General features: G+C 46.3%; 1 protein-coding gene across 8 annotated transcripts in view; it reads left to right on the plus strand.

Moving 5' to 3' along the window:
- Positions 1-23,692, plus strand: part of CDHR3 (cadherin related family member 3) — a 120,114-nt gene extending 96,422 nt beyond the window's left edge. For 3 of the 8 annotated variants that reach the window (XM_037733831.1, XM_017515432.2, XM_017515433.2), the window contains exons 9-19: positions 2,893-3,064; positions 5,158-5,260; positions 6,333-6,431; positions 8,227-8,453; positions 11,050-11,221; positions 12,871-13,121; positions 15,004-15,185; positions 17,291-17,304; positions 19,116-19,147; positions 21,427-21,475; positions 23,015-23,692. In XM_037733831.1, the coding sequence (XP_037589759.1) occupies positions 2,893-3,064; positions 5,158-5,260; positions 6,333-6,431; positions 8,227-8,453; positions 11,050-11,221; positions 12,871-13,121; positions 15,004-15,185; positions 17,291-17,304; positions 19,116-19,147; positions 21,427-21,475; positions 23,015-23,319 (1,606 nt within the window). In that variant the 3' untranslated portion in view covers positions 23,320-23,692. Of the gene's footprint in view, positions 1-2,892; positions 3,065-5,157; positions 5,261-6,332; positions 6,432-8,226; positions 8,454-11,049; positions 11,222-12,870; positions 13,122-14,198; positions 14,251-15,003; positions 15,186-17,290; positions 17,305-19,115; positions 19,148-21,426; positions 21,476-23,014 lie in introns of those variants that run through there. The other 5 variants (XM_017515434.2, XM_017515435.2, XM_017515436.2 and 2 more) reach the window with 5 other exon arrangements.
- Positions 23,693-25,413: the final 1,721 nt, after the last annotated feature.

The following is a 25,413-nucleotide window of genomic DNA, read 5'->3' on the forward strand; positions in this document are numbered from 1 at the left end:
AGACGGGGTTTCACCATGTTGACCAGGATGGTCTCGATCTCTTGACCTCGTGATCCACCTGCCTCGGCCTCCCAAAGTGCTGGGATTACAGGCTTGAGCCACTGCGCCAGGCTTGAGATAGTGTTTTTAAAGTGCTTGGTATGACACAGCATGAAGCTGGTGTTGAGTAAGTTGGTATCTATTCTAAGTCCCTATGAATGCAACCACATTGTGCAATCAAGGCAGGAATGCTCAGACTCCAATCCTGCTGAAATACAGAGGTGATCTTTGCCAATGAGGCATCGTGGAACTCCCTTATGCCTGTTTTCACTCCAGCCAGCAAACCTGTTATCCTCAGTGGCCCATGACCATCCTTGCTGTCAGACTTTGCGCCGTCTGCACTGAGCCCAGAGCCCATTTTATCTGCCATGAAAAGAGGATGTGGAACATAGAAGGGGGCAGAGTTTGGTTGCAGGGAGAACTGTGTGCTCCAAGAACCAGATGCTAAGATGGGATTAAATGTGCAAGGCTATTATTAGGGGAGATGCCTGTGGCAGAAAATGGGGAGAGAGATGGACAAGCCTGGGCAAGTCATCAGATCATCATGCAAGGCTGACCTGGGTGAAAGAAAAGAGGGAGGGAAGGTAGATGGACATGTTCTAGGCTGCCATGTCGTCTAAGGAGTGTTCAGCTAGGCCACTGGGGGTCCTGGAGCCAGTGTCAGCTGACATGGGATAGGAATAAACCTTAGTATCTTTGCCATGACCAGTTGTTGGTACGTGGCCTCACTGCAAACACAGTGGTGGATTTCAGAGCCCAGCAGCTGAAGCCGATGGTCAGTTATGCGCTCGTGGTTGGAGGTCTTCCAGGCACACTCTCATGACAGCCACGATATATTTTTGTAAGAAATTCTACCAAGGCAAATATGATTGAGATAGGTAGCCCAAACAAAAAAGAAAAAAAGCCACAAATTCCTCCCTGCCTGCTCTGTATGCATGCTCCTTTGCAATGTGATTTTGCTATTCCCTCCACCAAGAGTTGGGTCTTGGTGGGCGCGGTGCCTCACACCCGTAATCCCAGCACTTTGGGTGGCTGAGGCGGGCGGATCACCTGAGATCAGGAGTCAAGACCAGCCTGACCAACATGGAGAAACCCCATTTCTACTAAAAATTTAAAATTAGCCGGGTGTGGTGGCAAATACCTGTAATCCCAGCTACTTGGGAGTCTGAGGCAGAAGAGTCACTTGAACACAGGAGGCGGAGGTTGTGGTAAGCTGAAATTGCACCACTGTCCCCCAGCCTGGGCAGCAACAGCAAAACTCCGTCTCAAAAGAAGAGATGGGTCTCCTTGAATCTGAGCTTGACCACCTGAATTGCTTTGACCACTGGAGCATTCACAAACATGATACAACAGAGGCTGGAAAAATGCATGTGCATTGGAACATGCCCTCTCTTGTTACTTTTGGAAGCCAGAGACCTCCGTGCAATGAGCCTAGACTGGCCTTCCAGAAGACAAGAACAACAAGAAACAGAAACCAAGTACCTTCCCACCACCAGGCATGTGAGTGAGTCCATCCTAGACCATTAAGCCCCACCCAAGCTGTCAGTGATCACGGAGACCAGCTGAGCTAAACTGAAACCAGAAGGACTGGGGGAAAACCTATAGTACTGTGAGAAATAATAAATGCTTGTTGTTTTAATTTACTCAGTTTGGGGATGGTGCGTTCTGTAGTAAAAACGAATTGATATAATTTATGTCCATTTTATAGATGGAGAAACTGAGACATGGAGACATGAGAAAGGCCTTCAATGAACTGAAACCTCAAGGTGTTCATTAGTCTTCCTCAGAACCTCCCACAAAAGCTGGGCTTCATTAGAAGGCTCTAAGTCTGGGGGTAGCTTTACTCATTTGTGTTATTTGCCTAAACCCTGGAGTCTACTGAGATTGAGACGCCCAAATTTGACCATTAATAAACCTCTTTTGAATGAATAATATAATGGTGTTAGGAGGCCCTTCTAGTCCATTAAAGCCACTAGAACACAAGTCAAGGAATTCTCAATCTTCAAAGCATGGGAGACAAGGGGTACAGGGATTTGCCCTAGCCTAATTAGAAACTCCTTCAGGCAGGAGGTAAAATTTGTATTTTTCTTATATTCTTCTTCATGACTGTGCTAGTCTCATAAGTCTATTTTTCATTCACTCAACCAATATTTATTGAGTGTGCCAAGAAAAATGCAAAGATCCCTGCCCTCACAGAGTTTACTTTCTAGGAAGGAAATAGACAATAAACAGAAAGGTGTATCAGATGATGATGTGTGTTAAGAATTAAAAATAAAGAGGGGAACAGGAAAGGAAGCACCAGCCAGAGACCACTGCCATTCTAGATAGCATAGCCTCACCGATAAGGTGACATTTGATTAGACAGATGAAAGAAAGTTAAATGGGAGCCACGTGGGTATTTGTGGAGAGAGGATTCCACAGCGAGTGCAGTGACACTGAGCCCAGAACCTCTTGAAGAGTTCAGGGAGCACCAGGAGGCCAGAGTGGCAGGAGGAGCGTGAACAAGGAGAAGAACTAGTGAGCGATGTTCAGAGAGGAAAAGGTGGGCACGTCACGAAGGGTTCTGATCAAAGGTGGGACTTCATGTGAAAGGAGGAGCCATTTGGGACTTAGGAGCAGAGGAGTGACATGATCTGACACTATGTTACCAGGATCCCTCTGGCTGCTGTGTTTAAAATAGCCCAAAAGGCAGCAAGGGCAGAATCAGAGAGACCAGTTAGGAGGTGACTGCCATGACCACGGACTGACTTTGAATTGCAGCGAAAGCAGAGAGGTCTAGCCCAGGACCCATGTGAGAAGAAACACTCGATCACCATTTGTTGGGGGAAATACTGAATTGTGTCTTTTCACCAGCATTATGGTGCCGGAAAGAACAGCCAACGGGACGTTGCTTCTTGACCTGAACAATTTCTGCTTTGATGATGACAGTGAGGCACCAAACAACAGATTCAACTTCACCACGCCATCTGGAGTGGGGAGCGGCAGCAGATTTTTACAGGATCCAGCTGGCTCTGGGAAAATTGTGGTCAGTTAATGGTCGTTGCATCATTAAAAGGGCATCGGGAATTGGTCCAACATGTATCATGCTTTTGCTGCCCCATAGAGAGAAATTTCCAAGGTAACCCCCTCTCAGAGTGACTGTAACTGACAGGCTTAATAGTGAGTCTGTGTTCTCCATTCGCTCTTTATTCTACCCCGTTTCAGGAATCGTTGGTTACACATAGTTGTGCCCGGGCTGCTAAGGACTGGATTCTTTCTCGGGTAGCACGCAGTGCGTGTGCCTGCTTAGTATGCCTTCACAGACATGTCAGTGCCCTCTGTGCTCAGGCACTTTTGTTTATTGGAGTGCTCACTCCTGGCCCATAGAGGTGTGAGGTGAGAGAAAGCAGGGCCGGGCCTTGAGCGTGTGCAGATAAATTCCACACTGTAAAACCACTGGAGACCAGAGGAGAGGGAGACAGCGAGGATGTACAGGGAGCCCCCTCGCTGGCAACTCCAAGGGACAAACGCTGCATTGGAAGAAGGATGGGCATGAAAAGTGGGTCCCAATGAGCTGAGTTAGACCTTTCCTTCAGAGCTTCTGTTGGAGGGTGGTGGGGAAGGAGAAGAGAAAAACGGAAGGGCTGGGAAAGCAGCAGCCACAGGGAGGGAAGCCAGCCGCCTGCCCCGCTCCCCTCACCGTGCTGCTTCTCCACCTCACACCCCGAACCCTTCTTCAACCCCCAAGAACATCTCACCCACTTTATTCATAGTACCATCTTAAAAATGGTTTCTATTTTTTTCTGTTTAGGAAATTAATACATGTTCACTGTAGAAAATGTAAAAGCACAAAAAGCATCACCATTTACTGCTAATCAGTGTTAATAGTTTGGTACAATTCCCTCTTGTCTTTTTTCTGTAGATATATTTTATGTGTATTTTCTACATATATGCATAAGTATTTTTTATTTTTATTTCTTTTTTTAAGAGACTACATCTTACTTTGTCACCCAGGCCAGAGTGCAGTGTGGCAATCATAGCTCACCAGAGCCTCGAACTCCTAGGCTCAAGTGATCCTCACATGTCAGCCTCCCTAGCAGGTGGTACTACAGGAGTGCACCACCATGCCTGGCTAATTTTTCAGTTCTTTGTGGAGATAGGGTCTTGCTATATTGCCCAAGCTGGTCTCAAACTCCTGGTCTCAGGCAGTCCTCCCACCTCAGCCTCCCCAAGTGCTGGAATTATAGGCATGAGCTACCGTGCCCAGCCGGCATAAGTATTTTAAATACAGTATTGCCCCCTTACCCACAGGGGATATGTTCCAAGACCCCTAGTGGATGCTTGAAACCACAGACAATACCAGACCCCACATACATTATGTTTTTTCCTTATATACATGGATACCTATAGTAAGTTTAATTTATAAATTAGGTACAGTAAGTATTCACAATAATAATGAACAATAAAATAGAAAAATTATAACAAAATGCTATCACAAAAGTTATGTGGCATGCATGGTGGTACACACCCACAGTCCCAGCTGCTTGGGAGGCTGAGATGGGAGGATCACTTGAGGCCACAAGTTTGAGGCTGCAGTGAGCTATGATTATACCTGTGAATAGCCACTGCACATCAGCCTGGGCAATGAAGGGGACTTCTATCTCTAAAGAAGAATAAAGAAAACCAGTTATGTAGATGTGTTTTTCTCTCTCAAAATATCTTATAGTACTGTACTCACTATTTTCAGACTGCGGTTGACTGTAAGTAACTGAAACTGTCAAAAGCAAAACCACAGATAGTAAGGAGGTACTGCTATGATGAAGCAGCCCTACATATAAGATTCAATTTTGTGCTTTTCTTCAATGAATCTGAAGTTGTGATCCTGTGCTGTTGAGCACTAGTGCTTAATGAACATATTTGTACGTAGATTCTCTCTCCTGGTAAATTATTTCAACAAGTTCGCTAGCAGTGAGCAAACGTATGGTCGTAACTTTTTAAAGCTCCTCATTTTTATGGGCAAAGTGTTTTCCAAAAGTGTTTTGCCAATTTACATATCCAGTAGCAATACATGAAAATGTCTCTCTCAGTCCAATAAATAGGATTGTTTAATCTGTATAATCTATCTCTGTTTTAATCTAGCTGATTGGTGATCTAGATTATGAAAATCCAAGTAATCTAGCAGCCGGCAATAAATACGTGGTGATAATCCAGGTGCAGGATGTGGGGGCCCCTTACTATAAAAGCAAGTATCATTTTGTTTTATTTCGTGAGTGTCTTTCTTATCAATGACTAAACTCTGCTGGGCAGTACTAGGTATTGTACTAGGTCCCCCATCTCACTAGTACTGCTCTCACCCAGGGACTGAATTACAACACTTAAGGGTTTTTGAAGGGTCTCTCTACCTTCAGTCTCACCACTTTCCAATGCATCCTCCATATTTCTGTCAATGATTTTTCAGGAAATGCAAATGTCATCATATTACTTCCTTGGTTAAAGCCTTTGAGCATCTCCTGTAGCTGTCAAGTTCAAGTTCCAACTCTTGGGCCTGGCATACAAGAATTGTCATCATTTGTTGCACCTTAATTAATTCTCCAGCTTCACCTTCTGTCATCTGCCTCAAAGCCCCCCCCGCCTTACCTTTTTTTTTTGAGATGGAGACTCACTTTGTCACCCGGGCTGGAGTACAGTAGCGCGATCTCAACTCATCGCAACCTCTGTCTCCCAGGTTCAAGCGATTCTCCTGCCTCAGCCTCTCAAGCAGCTGGGATTACAGGCACGTGCCACCACGCCCAGCTCATTTTTTATTTTTGGTAGAGATAAGGTTTCACCATGTTGATCAGGCTTGTCTGAAACTGTTGACCTCATGATTTGCACGCCTTGGCCTTTCAAAGTGCTGGGATTACAGGCGTGAGCCACCTCGCTTGGCCCAAGCCACCATTTTTTCCCAACTGGGCAAACAGCTTGAAGTTTTCCTGAATGAATTATGTGGTTTTATACCTTGGCATTTTTGCATATGCCTACAACGCCCCGCCAATCTCGTCCCTGGCCCATTTGTCTAATTCTATCCTTGTAAGGTTCAGCTTTACTTTCTCCTGGAAGCTGCTTCTCCTCTGCGTTCTGTAGTGCCCTGTGTGCTCATGTGCCTATCAAAGGGTGACCACCCTCAGCATCTAAAAGGCAGGAGTTCCCAGAGCTTGGTCACCTGGTATCCCCTATGCGCAGAGCCTGTACACAGGAGAGTCTTTAAAGATGTTGAATAAACAAATGGATGAGCATGAACTTGTGATTAAATGTGTTTCTATTTCCATTTTTAGATAACATCTACATTTATATCCTAACAAGCCCAGAAAATGAGTTTCCTCTCATTTTTGATAGGCCATCCTACGTATTTTCTGTGTCAGAAAGAAGACCGGGTAAGTCACAAAGTCACAGACCACAGTGCTCTTGATGGACTCTGTCCAAACGCGTGTTCTTTGGAGTGGAAAGCTCCCTTCTGGAGGCCTCGTGTGCTGTTTTGCACAGTGATTCACAGCTGATTAGTATTTATTGCACCTCTTATTTCTTTTAAATTTTCCTTGCTGCTGAGGAGCCCTTCAGGTGAAACTTGGACTTTTGAAAACTGCTGATGAAACTGCCTTTCTCGGAAGCCTCTGATTGCTTCCTTGTCTGTTTGCCCAATTCCACTAACCCTCCCTTTTCGAAGCTTAAGTTTTCTCTTGGTCTCCACTGTGAGTTTTATCCAGCTCACCCACAGAATTGAAATTTAACAACAGAGAAAACGTTTCCCATTTCTGTATTTCCTTCATTTACAAACAAAATAAAGACGATTTCTCTCTCTCCTGCTGGGATTCACTGAAGGCCTTCTTTTCTACCCTTTACGACACCCTGCTTTTTGCAGACTCTTCCCCCATTAAGGAAAAGACTCACTCCCCACTTCCAGCTTCACTGTCTGCCTCTCTTTCGCCCTCTCAGCTTGAAGATAATACTGTAAATGCTCTCGTGTAATAGACTCCCACAGCCTTTCATCTTTAGATCATGGATACTTTTTTCATATTAAAAGCAACAACAACAACAAATCAGACCAAAACCAAAACACTCCCTCTCAAATGATCCATTCTCTTCAGGATGGTCTCCATTTCCTGACATTAAGTTTTCAAGCAAAATGCAAAATGAAGGTCCAAAGAAAATGCTTTTAATTTCTTATACTTTATTCAGGGAATAGCAAATCAGAAAGGAACAGGCTTTCTGTGAACTCACAGATCTTACTACAGTTCTCTTTGACCACCTACTTTGGGTCACACACTTAGTGCTGGGGATCTGGAATTGAACAAGAGAAGGCTTCTGCCCTTGAGGAATGTAATTTATGGGAAGGAACTCCTATAAAACAAGCAAGCCAGAATGCTAGCAACCCCACCAACAGTATTTGTAAAATTAGCAAAATGGAAGAGGATTTAAAAATCTATAATCTGTAATCACCAATTGTGAAATTATTTCAAAATTGTTTATTTTTATAAGAGCAACTCATGCTCATTACAGAAAATTGAAACACACAGGACTTTTAGACAACACTGCTGCAAAGAGATGTTTGTGTGAGGATACACGTTCTTGGCTCTGTTGTTTATGAGAGCAAAATGATTGGTGTCCCTGGAGTCTATATAAAGGCATAAATTGCCGGGCGAGGTGGCTCATGCCTATAATCCTAGCACTTTGGGAGGCCGAGGCGGGTGGATCCCTTGAGGTCAGGAGTTCGAAACCAGCCTGGCTGACATGGTGAAACCCCATCTCTGCTAAAAATACAAAAAGATTAGCTGGGCCTGGCGTCGGGCACCTGTAATTCCAGCTACTTGGGAGGCTGAGGCAGGAGAATTGCTTGAAACCAGGAGGTGGAGGTTGCAGTGAGCTGAGATCGCACCACTGAGCTCCAGCCTGGGAGACAGAGTAAGTGAGACTCCATTTCAAAAAAAAAAAGGGAGGGGCATAAATTGTCTAGTACACCTCACAGGACTGCTTGGATCATAGGGTCAGTTACCTGGTGGGTGCTGGTCAGCATTATTTCAATTTAGTAGAATTGAAGATAGAAAACCGAGTTTGGACAGCAAGGAGGCCTCCAGAAGTCCTTCTGCCCACGGCAGTGAGGACATCTGTTCCTGGGTCATCCTTCCCTACCCGCTAAAAGCCGAACTTACTGCAGTTACTTTATTCCTCCAGCCAGAACCCGAGTGGGACAGGTGCGAGCCACTGACAAAGACCTCCCTCAGAGCAGCCTCGTGTACTCCATCTCCACCGGAGGGGCCAGCCTCCAGTACCCGAACGTATTTTGGATTAATCCCAAGACAGGAGAACTCCAGCTGGTAACTAAAGTGGACTATGAAACAACCCCCGTGTATATTCTCAGAATCCAGGCCACCAACAGCGAGGACACAAGCTCTGTCACTGTGAGTGGGGCTGCTTGGTATAGTCCCATTAACCCAACTGGCTGACCTAGGGCCTCTCTGGCACCCCCAGAGTGTGGATGCGGCAGTGAGGAAGCTTCCCAGGGCACATCCTGTGGACGTGAGGGGAAACAAGTAAAGGTGCCCTGGGAAATAAAGATCCACATTTTCCTTTTCTTTTCTTGTTTTTGAGTCAGAGTCTCACTCTGTTGCCCAGGCTGGAGTATGGTGGTGTAATCTTGGCCCACTGCAACTTCTGCCTCCTCGGCTGAGTTTAAGTGATTCTTCTGCCTCAGCCTCCCAAGTAGCTGGGATTACAAGTGTGCGCCAACGTGCCCGGCTAATTTTTGTAGTTTTAGTAGAGATGGGTTTCACCATGTTGGCCAGGCTGGTCTCGAATTCCTGACCTCAAGTAATCTACCTGCCTCAGCCTCTCAAGGTGCTAGGATTATAGGCATGAACCACTGTGCCCAACCCCACATATTTTTGAGGCCTAAGTTTGTGGGTGACAGAAAGAAGCACTGAAATTGGTGGCCAGATACTGGAATATCTGGTGGACCCATAAAGCCACTTTGTGGGATGAAGTTCCTCTTGTGGCCCTTTAAATCCCACTTTGCCTTCACTGAAGGATGGCGGTGAAATGTGCACTGCCCAGATGCTGAGTGTGGTTTTGGAGTTACGCATTTCCTCCCCAGGAGCAGGTATGCCGTGTTCCTACCCTGCCCCCACACACAGCAGATGGGGTAGATCTTAAAACCATTGCTGAGCTGCTAGCTGCTCCCCAACTTTTGATGCTGAGAATCTTGTCATATGCAGACTCAGAGTCAGTGCATCAGGGGCCTGAGATTCTGCATTTCTGCCATGCTTCCAACTGGGGCAGTGCTGCTGGTTCCCTGCCACACCTCGAGTTGCAAGGGTCTAATAGGTCCGTGTTGTCAGTGGTTTGGATGATCCAAGGGCAACATGACAGCCACAAAAACCAAACTATTCCCTGGTCCTTCCCATTAGTAAAGCAAGAAAGCATGAAGGCAAAATGAACTCTCAGCAGCAGGCAGTCATCGACGAAGATTGGTTCAGAGTCAGGAGACCGAGTTCATTTCTCAACTTTGATCCCAATTTTCCGAGGGAGTCTGAGCAATGCTTATCTCCATGTCCCTATTTCTCCGTCTCTTAAATGAAGAGTCACCCGATGATCCAATGCCTGAACAGTCTGGCTCCTCCAATGGCTTGCTCTGAATTAATGGGATGATGCTTTTAATGATGTGCAAGATTTGGCTTTTTCCTTGCTACCCAAGGAAAGTTGGAGATAATTGCAGTGTTTGTTATGCTGGTGTTTTGTTTTGTTTTTTGTTTTTTTTTGAATGGACTTCACTTTGGGAGCTAACTAGAATGAACATTTCAATTTATCCCCAGGCTCAGAAATAGCTGAAATCCCAAATTTCAAAGGTAGCATGAATATGACTCAAAATTCATAAGCTTTTAAAAAAGGGTGCTGAACTAAATGATCACGCAAGTCCCTTTCGGGGCTGACATTGTACAATTCTGTGCTGGCACGCATCCCAGGCTATATTCCCATTCACCAGGCATAAAAGACAGCGATGAAAGAGAATAGGCTGGCCCCTGCTTGTGGCAGGTTAGCCCTAGGGCTTAGTACAGTGCTATTAGTCCAGATTACAGATGAGATCCCGGTTTAACCAGGCCTGCTTGTTCTGTCCCAGTGGGTCTTAGCCCTGGGTGTATACTGGAATCAGCTGGAGAACATACACGAAGGCCCTGGGCCCCATCCTCCAGAGAGTCCAATCTATTTAATCTGAAGTGGGCCCAAGGAAGCAGAGCCAGGCTTGAGAGCCATTTCTGTGTATGCCGGAGTTAAAGAACTTCCATTTATAGGCCAGGTGCGGTGGCTCACACCTGTAATCCTAGCACTTTGGGAGGCCTGCGGAGGGGGTCAGGCATTCGAGACCAGCCTTGCTAACATCGTGAAACCCCATCTCTACTAAAAATACAAAAAATTAGCCAGGCATGGTGGCGGACGCCCGTAATCCCAGCTACTCGGGAGGCAGAGTTTGCGGTGAGCTGAGATTGCACCACAGCACCACTCCTGCCTGGGTGTGACAGTGTGAGACTGTGTCTCAAAAAAAAAAAAAACCTTCCAATTCACAAGCAGCAGCAGGCAAGGAAGCCCATGGAGTCACCGTAAACTTGCACCTTCCTGGAAAAACAATTCAGTATCATCTGCCAGTGAGCCTATGTGTCCAGGCGCATGCATGTGTGTGGGGAGGGTGAGATATATGTATACATGTGCACACACACATGCACACAGTGTAGGATTTAATAACATAGGATTTGGAGTAGGACAGACCTGAGTTCAAGTCCCAGCTCTGCCATTCACTAGCTGAGTGATCTTAGGTCAATTACCTAGTCTCTCTAAACCTCAATTTTCACATCCATAAAATGGGAATAATCATGTCATCTATCTCACGTGAGTTTAAATGAGCTAATCTAGGAAAAGTACTTAGCCTGAAAACTGCCTACACGTAGTAAGCACGCAATGAGTTTTAGCTGTTGAGAATGACCACCTACCTTCTTGCTGCTCTAGGTTACCGTGAACATCCTTGAAGAAAATGATGAAAAGCCAATTTGTACTCCAAACTCTTATTTCCTGGCCCTCCCAGTGGATCTGAAAGTTGGCACAAATATTCGGAATTTCAAGCTGACGTGTACTGACCTCGATTCCAGCCCCAGATCTTTCCGTTACTCCATTGGTGCAGGTATAGCACTCGGCATCAATGACGGTGGCCCTGTCTCTGAGGACCCTGAAGTTGTCCAGGGTGGGGGTCTGTGCTCACACACTGATCTGGGCAAAATGGGATGGGAGTGGGAAAGGCATTATTTTTTGAGATGGGGTCTCACTATGTTGCCCAGGCTAGTCCTGAACTCCTGGGCTCAAGTAATCCTCCTGCTCAGCCTCCCGGGTAGCTGGGACTACGAGTGTGCATCACTGCACCCAGCGTGCTGGGGAAGTATTTGAATGAGGAAAGCAGAGATACAGAGTCTGGCGGCCCCTATGCTTCCTAGCACTCCTCTCAGTTTCCCTTTCTCTCCTCACTGCTACAGACCCCTTACGCAACAGCCCAAAGGCCCAAGAAATGGGTGAACCCCACCCCCCAATTCCTGACTACAGTATGAGTCAGAAAGCATATTGGTATCATTAGAAAAAGTTCAGTCCAACTTTTCGACCACCTCTTTTCCCGAAAGCTTGTAGTGGGGGCAGGGAATCCCAGTCCTCTCTCTGGATAATAATAGATTAAATAGATTAAGTGCGTTTTGAAATGTGTCCTCAGGAATTCTCTTCTGCTCCATTCATCTTCTCTCTTTAAAAATATACCATTGTAGGGAAAAAAGAGCACCCCTCAATGGAAATTAGACCAAAATAGCTCATCTAATGAAGTGCTGGGGCCAGAGATTTAAACCCAAACAAGCAGAACAATTCCACGTGAGAGTAAAAACCCATCCTGCTGCCTGCTGTGCCCTTTGTGGAGCAGGAACTCGAACAGTGGGAAGCCTCTCGAGCTGGCTGTGTCACAAAACCCAGGGGCAGAAGCTGCCTCGAGACTGCAGTTGCCGAAGATGGAAATAATCCATACCGAGAGCCCTAAGGCCTTTATGGAACATTTTGCTGCTAAGGGAACAAAAATTGCATCATCTCCTGCTCCATTTACTGGTGTTCAGTCAGTAATGAGTCTGGAGCCAGTGGAGGAATGAGCAGGCGTGTGCTTGGGCTCACAGCCCCTCTGCCCCAGGCTCCCTGAGCTGAGCCATGAGCCCCAGCAGAGCTGCGTGTGTGGTTGGGGGTGTGGTGGGGTGGGTTCAGGAGGACCTGGGGCTGCAATTCCTGCAAAGCCAGAAGGCACCTTCCTTTGGGGGACTCCAGGGACATCCATAACCAGTGTGACCCACCAGGTCCTGAGAAAAGCATGCTGTGAACTTGGTCCATGGCTAGGGATGTGACCTATTCCACCCTCTTGATGCCCACTCATTTGTCTAGGTGTGAATTACACATGTTGTTACCAATAATTGCTGGATGATAAATCAGAAGGGGCTGCAGCAGGGTTACAAAGTCTCTGCTTAATACTCAGCAAGATGGTCCTGGGCTATAGGTGTTGTCCTATTGTCTTTTCTACTGAGCCTCGTTTGCAGCCACGCTGGTGGTGAGCAAGGGTTTCTTTGTACTAATGCCATCTCTGGTGCAGTTAAAGCCTATAGCATATAATTAATCCAGCTCTGGTATATCAGAGATATAGTCTACACCTGAGGTGTGGAAATTTGAGAAAACGATTGAATGCAGTTTTCTTCTAAACCTTTATTTCTTACTCTCTTTGCTTCTTTTTACCAACACCCCTGCGTCAAATCTCATTAGGCAACGTCAACAATCATTTCACCTTCTCTCCCAATGCTGGTTCCAACGTCACACGCCTGCTGCTTACGTCTCGCTTTGACTATGCTGGTGGGCTTGATAAGATCTGGGACTACAAGCTACTTGTCTACGTAACGGATGACAACTTGCTGTCCGGCAGGAAGCAAGCCGAGGCTCTCGTTGAGACGGGAACAGTGACGCTGAGTATTAAAGTCATTCCGCACCCAACCACAGTCATCACCACAAGCCCCAGGGTAAGGGCTTTAGGACCTGGAATCCCCAGCCACGTTCCCTTGTGAGTCACGTTGACAGACTTCTTTCCCCCCGGGAGATACGTGGGGTGGACTGAAAAGGGTTAAGGTATTACGATGTTGCCAAAAATGGCAGCCATGGGCTGGGGGAAAGTAGCTACAGGGTGGCAAAAATCTGGTGAGACCTCAGACTCATGAAACCACTCACTTTTCCTGTTCTGGTAGAGAAGAGTGCGTGTTTTTGCAGAGACCTGTGAGAGATCTGTGTGGTTTGTGGCACAGGAGCTGATTTTCATGGGCATGCTGCCAGCTGCTACTTTCACAACTCCTCTCTGCTTGTTCAGATGAGTCTTTGCAAGTCTATGTCCATGAAATTAGATTATTTGCTGCCGGGTGCTCTTTTCCACATCTTTTGAAGAGTCTCACGTGCCAATCTGTGCCCTACACCCCACTTCCACTCCAAAAACAGTTCATCCAATCTACAAATATCGATTTAATGCCTACAGTGTGCCAGTCACTTTAGCAGACAAGTCAAAAATGATGCCTGCTCTCAGGAAGATGATGGTATAGGCCAGTGGTTCTCCAAGTGCCGTCCCTAGACCAGCAGAATCAGCACCACCTGGAAACTGGTGGGAAATGCAAATTCTCAGGCCCACTATAGATTATTAAAGTTATAGGTCACCCAACCATGATCATCACCATGACCTCCAGGGGAGGATGCAGGAACCTGGAATCCCCAACTCCATCCCCTAACCTAACGGGTCAGAAACTCTGGAGGTGGGACCCAGTGAGCTGTGTTTTTAATCAGCCTTTCAGGGAATTTTGATGTGCATTAAAGTCTGAGAGCCACTGATCTGGAGGGGGAGATAGATTACAAACAAGTATTCAAACTGGTAAAGTAAACACAGACTGGGGAAAAGCTTGGGAAGAAAATGACCAGGTGCTATCACAGAATCGATCTGTAGAGGGAAGGGAGAGCCTGGAATCTGACAACAGGATTATCTCCCCTGCCCCCTGGAGGAACTGGCTTGCTAACTCATCTGCCCCCCTTCTTCCTCCTCCTCCTCCTCCTCCTAATAGAAGCTGCACCCCTGGTCAGCAGCCCTCATACCTGCAGCATGCCAGAAGGAAAGTAATCAGAACCTTAGAGAACCCCCCATGGAGGTGGCCAGCTTCTTCTCAGAGTTTATTCCAGGAGCTGGTTCGTGCTTCTGTCTCCTGTGCTCGAGTCAATAGAACCCCAATGAATGGAAGCATCCGGCAACCCTAAGGACTCTCCTTGTGGGAGGAGCGGGTAGGCTCCCCTCAGTGAAGAGTTCCCACCTTTCTTGGGCTCAGAGCCTGACCCAATGGTGACATCTCCATTTCTGAAACCTCTGTAACTTGTTTGGTATCTGTCTCCAGCTCTAGGAAACAGATGCTGAACTTGAGGCTTCACTGTGCCGTCAGCTCACTCCTCTGGCAGTGGCAGCTTGTCGCTGAGAGAACCCTGAAAAGCCTACAAGGTGTTAGAAAAAAAAAAAAGACTTATGTGGCTTATGCCTTCTTGGTGAGAGACAATGGCTATATTCGTCCCTGGGTTATGCCCAGATATGGCAGCAAAAAAAGCCAATGGGCTTTTTTTTAGTTTTGGGGAAGGGGAAGACAGAGAATAAAATTAGGCCTGGAGTTGCTTTTCGGTCCCTAAAATTTCTGGGTTTGATCTAATGGACGTCTGCAAAGCTTATAAATAAGGTGATGTGTTGAAGCAGCAAGAACTGAGAGCACACAGATGTCCAATTTATAGAGCAAGAACAGCGAGCGGAGTAAACACAGCGACAGAGAGTGCTGAACGGCAAAATCGCTACCACCCTCCACTCACCCTCCCTGCTCTCTGCTGTTCAAGCCCAGGGTCACCTACCAGGTCCTGAGGAAAAACGTTTACTCTCCGTCCGCATGGTACGTGCCTTTTGTCATCACTGTGGGCTCCATATTGCTTCTGGGTCTCCTGGTGTCCCTGGTCATCCTGTTGGCCAAAGCCATCTACAGACACTGCGCCGGCAAGACTGGGAAGAACAAGAAAGCTCTGTAAGTCGCCAGTGGGCTGGGTCCTCTTCCCCACCTCCTTTAGGACGCGGTTTCTGGTGACTGGAGAAGGAAAAATGGAGAATCAGGATTTCTCTACCAGGCAGGTTACCTGGAGTGAAGGCAGGAAAAGGAGCTATGGGGGAAGGGATTCCAGCTCCCCGCAGTCCTGGTGCACCCTCTTTGTCACCTGCTAGGCCACGAGACCATCCTGTTGGCTTTCCTTGGCAGCCTACTCTGTCCGTGATGGGCTCTCAGTGACACTGGGGCATCAACCTTCTGATGACCTTGCCCTGGATAAAACCTTCAGAAAAGCCCTGTTGTAAATAGTGATAGAATATGCTGTGCCCTTATTGGTAGAATATTTAAAGGACAGTATGGCATTAAAGCAAGCATGAAAAACCAATAAGGGAATTAGGCTTTTGTCTCCAATGACTCAGCTGGGTTTTTGTGTGACTAAATAATTATTGGTGCTTTGCGTGTGGGCTCAGTCTGTCTTAAGGGTTGCAGATGCAGGCCGTTGCCTCTCCTTCCAATTTTCACCTGCTCACTAATATACCTCTTATTGTGCCAATCTGCGATGTGTCTTTCACTGGCTAAAAGTGAGGTAGTAGAGCCACGTGAAGAGAGCACCAAAGAATCACAGACTTCTCCTAGAGCCAGGCTTCTTGATTCTTGGCAGCTCTTACAACTTACCGCTTAGATGGCTCTGAGCCTGAGATTGGGAGCTAGATGAGGCCTGGGCTCAGGTCTTAGCTCTACCATTTTCTTGGAATATGGCTTTGAGCAAGTGACCACCTCTGTGAGCTTGAATTTTCTTATTTGTAAACTTAATCAACTAAATGAGCAAATGCAAAGCACTTGGCTGCGTTCCTGATATAGGGTGAATGCTTAGTACACTACCCAGTCATTTTTAAAAACCTTCTTTCCTTATTCTTCACAGATGAGTCCCAGTGAGTTCAGGATTCTAGATTCTAAGTTGAGCGCTATGCCCAAACGTCTTGAGGTGTTGGAACCTCTAAGCTCTAGGATCTCTCAATGGCAAAAAGAGGGGGTGATAAGACATGTGTGCCTTCTAAAGGTACTTTAAATATTAACTATTACCTGTCAAATAATTTAAAATCTATGGATGAAAGACTATAAAAGTACAAGGCATTAGCATAAAGATATGCATTGCATTTTGCCATATTTATTACGTAAGTTTGTTGCTATTGGCAACCTTGACTTCAAGGTAAGAAATCCTCGAGCATCTGCTGAAATTAAAGAAGGCATTTTTGTTTGAACTCTATTCACAAATTGATTAAAAAAAAAAACAGCTCTAAAAGAGTAATTGCTTGTAAGGATGGTGGTGTACTGTAATGGGATTTGGATAGCAGTTCTTGAAGGAAGTAATCCAATAGACACTGCAACTTTCATGTAATTTATGGTTAAATGTTAAATGTTCACCTTGAACCTGGTTCTTTTAACTTATGTTGTAAATATTGTTTTCAACATGGTTGACTTAAAAAAAAAAAAAAAAAAACTAGCTAGAAAACCAGTTTCAGACTCAGCCTCTCTGGAAATTAGTTGTACCATATGACAGCCAGCCTTCGTTAAGTAGCAAAGAAGAAAATTAGAGTGTAGAGGTATAGAATCCAAGGTGATCATGGGAAAGGTCGTAGGGTCCAAGTCCAGCTCTTCATGTGACAGGAAACCAAAATGTAACTGCCAGCTCTCAAACCTCCCTGCTGTGAGCCGAGCTTTCTGCTCTGCTGGCTCTTGGGGAGAAAGGGATAGGGCAGGGAGACTTGCTGGGCAGTCTGACTGGGGCAGTCATGTCCTCACCAGGTGTTCTCATCAGAGACAGTGTACTCCCTGAAGTTTATAAGGTGATACTTTTTAACTCATCAGCTTCCCAGAACCTCCCTAGTCCAAAGTGATGAAGCTGCTTTCTTTGAAGCAGGGATGGTGGTCTAGCCTTCTTTCTGGCCCCTAACCCTGGCCTCTCTTTCAGTCGACCCCCATATCTCGAAGGGCAGAGTTGCCCAAAGAACCCCATGGTGTCATTTGTGCACCAGTGCAGCATACTTTCAGGTGAATTAATATCCGTTCTTTTCTTCCCCCCATAGGACAAAGAAAGGAGGTATGTACACTACCTGTTTCCTTTATCTGTTGTTTTTTGCTTGCTCTGTTGTGCTACATAAAAAGGCATCTACTAGGCAGAGAATCAGGCTGTGATCACGTCTAGAGTGTTTTCAGCTGCATCTTCCGTGGATGGGAGGAAACAGAAGTCAGATGCAGCCGGAGAAGGGGAAGGGCGGGGGCACAGGCCCTTGGCCTGCCTGGGTCTCTCACCTTGGTCCCCTGCCTGTGTCTTACCTAGAGCCCTCTCCAGTCAGCTCAGCTAAACATGTAGGTCTGTCCCTCGCCACATGGCACAGGAAGAAAGAACTCTCCACGTGTTAAATGTAGACAGGACCTGCTTACTGCTGCCCATGACGGGTGTCCTGAGGACAGCCAATGCTTTGTGCTGGACACAGGCCTCTTTCGAAAGAGTAGATAATACTTGATTCTCACATTCCAACGGATTTGATCATTTCCACAAATTATTTAGGTTAGTGAGACTAGTGAGAAGGGGGAGATGGGGGCAGTCAGATGGGCTAAGGGAGCTGAGTGGCTTTAGGGAAGTGGGCAGATTGGGAAGATCCATCCGAGCAGCTCCAGGCCTGATAAGGTGTCCTGGCATGGCCTCAAGTAGACTCTATGGTATGGGGGGAGGCAGGACAAAGAAATGGGAAGTGTTTTTATTTAAAACAAAAAACGCTGGCTTTAAACACTCCACAGGCATGTGTCTGACATGCTTAAGGCATATCTAAACAAGTTTAGAAATTTTATTATAATGGCTATTGATCATATTGAAAGAGATGATTTTGTGAGATTTTCACAAACTGCCTCTAATTCCACTTGTTAAAAGGAACTGGGAGCTAGGCATGGTGGCTCACACATATAATCCCAGCACTCTGGGAGGCCAAGGCTAGAGGATCACTTGAACCCAGAAGTTTGAGACCAGCTTGGACAAGAGTGAAACCCTGTCTGTAGAAAAAAAATTTTAAAATTAGCTGGGTTGCTGGGCACAGTGGCTCACATCTCTAATCCCAGCACTTTGGGAGGCAGAGGTGGCAGATCACCTGAGGTCAGGTGTTCGAGACCAGCCTAACCAACATGGTGAAACCCCATCTCTACTAAAAACACAAAATTAGCCAGTAGTGGTGGCCGCGCATGCCTGTAATGCTAGCTGCTCAGGAGGCTGAGGCAGAAGAATGGCTTGAACCTGGGAGGTGGAGGTTGCGGTAAGCTGAGATTACACCATTGCACTCCAGCCTGGGCAATAAGAACCAAACTCTATCTCAAAAAAAAAAATTAGCTGGGTGTGGTTGTGTATGCCTGTAGTCTTAGCTACTGGGGAGGTAGCTGAGGGGATCAGTTGAGCTTAGGAGGTCAAGCCTGCAGCAAATTGTGATTGTGCCACCGTACTCCAGCCTGGGCAACAAGAGTGAGACCTTGTCTCAAAATAAAATAAAATTTAAAGGGCGTGGGGAATGAATGCACAAAATCTTTGCCTTATGAACAGAGATATCCAATGCAATCTTTCTTTCTTATCTCAAAAGCCATTTAAAAGCGAGTTTCCTAGGTCCACTGATAATAAGCTAGAAAAAGAGTAAAAAATATTAAATCGTGTGTGTATTATTGTGTGTGTGTATACATATATATATGTATTTGTTTCTGAGAAGATGGAAAGCTGTCAACAAACACATCTACAGACAGAACAATTCTTTGCTGTGTCTGCAAGACTGAGATCAAAGCCTATTTAGGGAAATATCATTGTGGGGGTAGAATTTTAAGGTCAATTTAATGCCCAAGAATCTTAACTTCTGCCTGTTCTGTTCTCTGCAGAAATGAAGAATGCAAAGAGAGAGGTGGTGGTGGTGAGTATGGACAGCGAGGGGCACCTGGCATAGACGCTGGGGGATGGGACGCCCATCTCCCCGGAAGGCAGGCCTGCCACAGCCTCGTGGTCATGTTTATCATTCAGGGAGATGCTTGCGTTTGGCCGCTGGAACAGACTACTGTGTGACGAGCTCCTGATAGAATTTGTTCCCTCCACTGAACATGCCTGCTGATATATTTGCAGAAGAACTGGATTTCATAAATATTGAGTAGTGGTGTTTATTATCTATACCAGCTCTCTAGGAGAGTGAGTTGGGGGAATGAAGCTTAAAGACCAAAACTAGTGCTTCAGCGTCCAATGAGATTTAAATATTTTCCTTTTCCTTTTCTTTTCTTTTTTTTTTTTGAGACACAGTTTTACTCTGTTGCTTAGACTGGTGTGCAGTGGCACAATCTCAGCTCACTGCTACCTCTGTCTCCCAGGTTCAAGTGATTCTCATGCCTTACCCTCCCAAGTGTCTGGGGTTACAGGCATGTGCCACGACTCCCAGGTAATTTTTTGTATTATTATTAGAGTTGGGGTTTCACCATGTTGGCCCAGCTGGTCTTGAACTACCAACCCGAAGTGATCCAGCCACCTCAGCCTCCCAAAGTACTAGGATTATGGGCATGAGCCACTGTGCCTGGCTGATTTAAATTTTCTTTGCTTTTCCACTACCTTACAGAAAAGTGACAGAGAAAGGGCCCTGCCTGGTCTGGGGTTGGCTCTGGCTACTTAGCCTTATCACTTTCTTTGGCCTCTCTGAGATTTAGATTCTCACCTGTAAAATGGGGGTGAGGACACCTGCCCTGAGATAACAGATGGAGAAACAGTTTGAAAATTGTTAAGTGTCACACAAATGCAAAATGTTACAGTGTAGCTGAAAAGTTGTCTCTCTTCTACCTCACTCTCTTTTTTTTTTTTTTGAGATGGAGCTTCACTGTTGTAGACAAGGCTGGAGTGCAATGGCACAATCTTGGCTTACTCAACTTCCGCCTCCGGGGTTCAAGCGATTCTCCTGCCTCAGCCTCCCAAGTAGCTGGGATTATAGGCATGCACCACTACGCCCAGCTAATTTTGTATTTTTAGTAGAGACAGGGTTTCACCACATTGGTCAGGCTAGTCTCCAACTCTTGACCTCAGGTGATCCACCCACCTCGGCCTCGCAAAGGGCTGGGATTACAGGTGTGAACCACCTCACCTGGCCCGAGGATCCTTTAAGTGATAAAAACTGGGGATTAGAAAGCTTGCTAAACTCCAAACACAATCTTTTTTACTGTGCTAATGACTCTGACTTTGGCATCTCTAGAGGGCAGTATGTGAGGGAAGCGGGTATTTCTATGGGGACAAGGAACAGGTGCATTACACAGATCTGGAGGGTGGCACTGAGGACAGATCAGGGAAGAGAAAAGAAATGGAGCCCAGGACTCAGATGAGGCCCAGATGTGACATTGCATTGGCCTAGGCAGCGGGAGGCCACAGGGGAGGGCCGGAGTGCCAGGGCCAGAGGTATGGACACCTAGGAGCTCACCTGTGTCCACCTTGACAATACACGACAGTGATCCACTGACACAGTGTAGGTCTTAGCTGTGCTGTGTGGCATTTTCACTCTTCCTTCTGTGCTCAGATTTGATTTACTCAGGATGCTTCCTTAACCCCCAAGCTTGGTTTAAATGTCCCCTCTACCCTCCCTGTGCCCCGTTACGCCCTACATCTCCCCATCATAGTCTTATCACTCTGCATTGCAGCACCTGTTTGTCGTTGGCAAGCTTTGTACAGGCAGTAGCCATGCCTGCCTTGTTCATTGCTGTGTCCTCACCATGTAGCACAGTGCCTATTAAAGACATAGAACTGGCCAGGGGCAGTGGCTCACACCTGTAATCCTAGCACTCTGGGAGGCCGAGACAGGTGGATCTCTTGAGGCCAGGAGTTTGAGAACAGCCTGGCCAACGTGGCGAAACCTGTCTCTACTAAAAATAAAAAAATAGCTGGGCGTGGTGGCAGGTGCCTGTAATCTCAGCTACTTGGGAAGCTGAGGTAGGAGAATCACTTGAATCCGGGAGGTGGAGGTTGCAGTGAGCTGAGATTGCGCCATTGCACTCCAAGCCTAGGCAACAAGAATGAAACTCCAACTCAAAAAAAAAAAAAAAAAAAAAAAAAAAAGACATAGAAGTCAAGCAGGCTTTGGGTAAGACCCGTGGGTTGTGAGGATGCGTGGCCTTGCCAGGCAGAAGGAATGTAGGGTTGCGTTCCATGCCATCTCTATCTTCTCCTTAGGAAACTATCCAGATGAACACTGTCTTTGATGGAGAAGCCATAGATCCAGGTAATTAAGAGGCAATACCACCGTAAGAATGCTTGTCATATTCCAGACTGGTAGAAGCATGGAGGACCTTATCCATCCTGCTTTTAACTCATTTTGTCAATCTGTTTGGCTATGTTGTCTTTCCAGTGCTGACCCGTCTAGGCTAAATACAATGTGAGATCAGCTGTGAACCCAGCTGGCTTGCAGCCGCTCAAGTACAGGTCACGCTGACGTGGGGCCTCCGTGGGCCTCCACCGAAAGGCTCACATTCAAGGGCCATGCCTCTTTCTCGCCTCCCTTCCTAAATTCCAAACCAGCTGAGAGAACTGGTGAATCCAGGAATCCACATTTTTTTCCTGCTCTTTGGTACTCACTGTACCCCCTTCCATCCACATCCTTTCTGGATGCTTCTAAAGGCGTTTTATTAGTAGTGGAAGATACAGAGACATGGCAAGTGTAGCTTCTTTTTTCCCTAGATCAGGGCCAATCATTTGTTCTTGGTCAGCAATATGAGCGTAAGGTAGAGCAGGCCTGCGGAGCTCTCATCAGCCCCTGAAATCAGCTCCAAATTTAGCTCCTTTACACTCATCCCTCCGCTTACAAAGGCTCAATTATAGACGTGAATAAAGGGAAGGAAACCAAATTCAGGAGGCAAGTGTGTTGGCTTCCTGCCACCCTCACATGCAAACGGCACCGGTTCTCCTCCTAAGGAGGATGGCTCTTCTCCAGTAAGAGTCTGCCGCCGCCGCCGCTGCTGCTGCTGGAATTAAATTTCCCTCTATTATTAGGTGCTTGTTACCATAATGTGCCCACATTAGCTTAAGTGCTGGTGGGATCCTGAGCTGAGAGGCCACTCATGCTGTATGGGAATGGCAAGGACCCAGGGCTTGCCTTAAACCTGATCTTCCTAAGCAAAAGGCTGGGGAGGATTTTTGTGTTTTTGTGTAGTTGAGACAGAAAAAAAAAAAAAAATGAAGGACATGAGCCAACTGGCCTAAATCAATTAGGGACTGCTGGCTCTGCCACAATAAAAATGGCTTCCTTGCATCATCTCAAGTGGGGCCAGATTTGTGTGTGTGTGTCTAAAAATTGCTGCTAACCTAACGTAAATAAAAATCAGCCTTTTCCTTCTCAGTTGATGAATTCCTTTTTGTAGCAGGAATTCAGGGGTCTTTTAAAACAAACAAAATAAATCAGAAAGTAATGGGTAATTCCATTAGAAACTGAACCTGATTTATCCGAAGCTTGCACAGAGTTCAAGATTTCCATGGCCTTCTCATCCTGCAGTTGAGATGTCCTTGAGACACTCCTAAACCTTTCTATCCAGAGAGGTTTGCTGTTTGCTACCTGTGCGGTCAGGGCAGCATGGCTGGTGGCAAGGGCAGGCTGGTGAAGACTGCGGTGATATTCAGCCGCCTGCTGTCTGTGTCAGTGATTTGCATCTTCTAGTAAGCTTCATCTTCCCTCGGGAGTCAGAACAGAGCAGCGTAGAAGTGGGGGAAGAGACAGTCATTGGAATTTTCTGGTTTATGTGATTGTTGTATTTTTTTTCTTCACTAGTGACTGGGAAAATATATGAATTCAATTCAAAAAGTGGAGCCAGAAAGTGGAAAGATCCACTAACCCAAATGCCAAAAAGGAAAGAGTCCGGCCCCCGGGGAGCTGCCCCATGCAGACTTGCTGCTGGGGAAGGATTGAGGCCACTGAGAAGTGCCAGCCGGGAAGAAGATGAACTGAGTGCCAATGCATGGGCTGAGGATGCCAGCCTGGCTTCCAGAAACAAGAGTGGCAAGCCGGGCACCCCAAAGAACAGAAACCCAGCCTTCATGAACAGTGCTTCCCCCAAACCACACCCAAGAAAGTAAACAGGGTCTAGGGAGGAGCCTGTCAATCACTGGGATGCTGCCTCACCCTAAATTCTATGGGGACAGTGTGGGCATGGCATAGGTGGAAACGTGGGCTGAGGGGATTCAGACATCCAGGGTCAAACCTGGGATGTTTGACAAAGTTTTAAACAAATAGAAAGGGGTTTGATCACATAGTTGCCTGTTCTGAAATGATACAGGAAAAGTTTCTATTAGATCTCAAAACTACCTGTGCTTCTGATCAACAGGACTGTTAACGCTGGGGTGTGGAATTGCTGTGTTTCTTCTTTGCACTGACTGCTAGGAAGCTCTGTTCAGTTCACCATTGGAAGTTCACAGGACTTCCTGACATAAATAGTGAAGATCATCCTCACATCTGGTTTCCAACTGATTTTCCTGCCCTCATTTTAACATCACCCAGATTTCTTCCCTCATAAATATACCATGCACCTTTGTAAGTCACCTCAAATCTTTGTAAGTCACCTCAAATCTGCTAAAGCAGCAGAATAGTGAAAAAAAAAAAAAAACAGATAAATGAGTTGGTCATCTGGGAAAAAGAAAACACAGTAGGCACCTTCTTTTCTTTTTTATTGTGTTACTGTATAACTTATAGTCAAAGTGCACAGATCTAATGTGTTCAGCTAGATGATTGAACATATTTTTTGATTAAACACGTTTTTGCTCATATACCTGGGAGTGGGATTGTTGGAGCAATTGCTGGATGGTTCCAAAGTGGTGGCTTCTCCCAGAGGCAGCCACTATTCTGATCTTTATCTGAGTTTTGCCTTTTTTGAATTTCATATAAGTAGAATCACACAGAATGTGCTCTTGTGTGTCTGGGTCAGCCTCCTGCATGTGAGATTCATCCGTGTTGTTCTCCCTAGCCGTACTTCAGTTGCTGTGTCTGATTTCATTCCATGATTATATCACAATTTATTCATCCATTCTACACTTGGGTGGCAGCTGCTTCAAATGTTTTACTTTTAAAAAAATAACTTAAAAGTGAACTACAGGCCAGGCATGGTGGCTCACACCTGTATTCCCAGCACTTTGGGAGGGCAAGGTGGGTGGATCACCTGAGGTCACGAGTTTAAGACCAGCCTGGCCTATATGGCAAAACCTCCTCTCTACTAAAAAATCCGAAAATTAGCTGGGTGTGATGGTGGGCATCTATAATCCTAGCTACTTGGGAGGCTGAGGCAGGGAGAATTGCTTGAACCCAAGAGGCAAAGGTTGCAGTGAGTTGAGATCATGCCGCTGCACTCTAGCCTGGGTGACAGAGCAAGACTACATCTCAAAAAAAAAAGTGAATTACAACACTATGAACTTTCTTCTACATGTCTTTTGGTGAACATAAACACTCACGTTTTTGCTCATATACCTGGGAGTGGGATTGTTGGAGCAATTGCTGGATGGTTCCAAAGTGGTGGCTCTGATTCCCACTCCAGCAGCAAACACTGAGCGTTGCAGCTGCTCTGTATCCTTATCAACACTTGGGATTGTCAGCCCTTTCAATTTTATCCATTCTAGTTAGAATTACTATTGAAGTGAAATCACTTTTTCCTCAAAGCTGAAGCACCACCAGCCTTACAACCGACCCGCCTTGCTCCTTCCCTTTCCTGTGACTGGAAGGAACCGCAGGACTCTGGGTGGGACATACTAGAAGCTCCGTCTAGACACACAACTCAGACTTCCACCTGCAGGCATGAGCAATGAACTGGGAATAAATGGTATTATGGTGGAATAGGAAGTGAAACTTTCCAATGTGTGCCTAGCAGAGCCTGAGCAAGCCTTACTTGAGCTCTGTGCCCTGCTGCCCAGCTGCTGTGACCCTAGTCCAGTAACCCCAAGGAAGGTCCAGGTGAGAGCTCATTAGGGCAGCACTCCCTTCCCAATTGTGGAGAGTCAGGTGAGAGCCTACCAGGCCCCCCAGGGCCTGTGGGAGACAGACGGGATCCATCCAGTGAATACAGAGCTTCAGAGAGAGAAGCAGCTTGTTTACTGTGTGCCTAGAGCCAGTGTCCCTTCTCAAGCAAAAGAAGTATTTGCAAGATGCCCTGTCCTGGCCTAGATTGGGCTTGATTTATTAATAAG

This window comes from Cebus imitator, unplaced genomic scaffold, assembly GCF_001604975.1.
Source record: "Cebus imitator isolate Cc_AM_T3 unplaced genomic scaffold, Cebus_imitator-1.0 Scaffold550, whole genome shotgun sequence".
In the NCBI taxonomy this organism is placed as follows: domain Eukaryota; kingdom Metazoa; phylum Chordata; class Mammalia; order Primates; family Cebidae; genus Cebus; species Cebus imitator.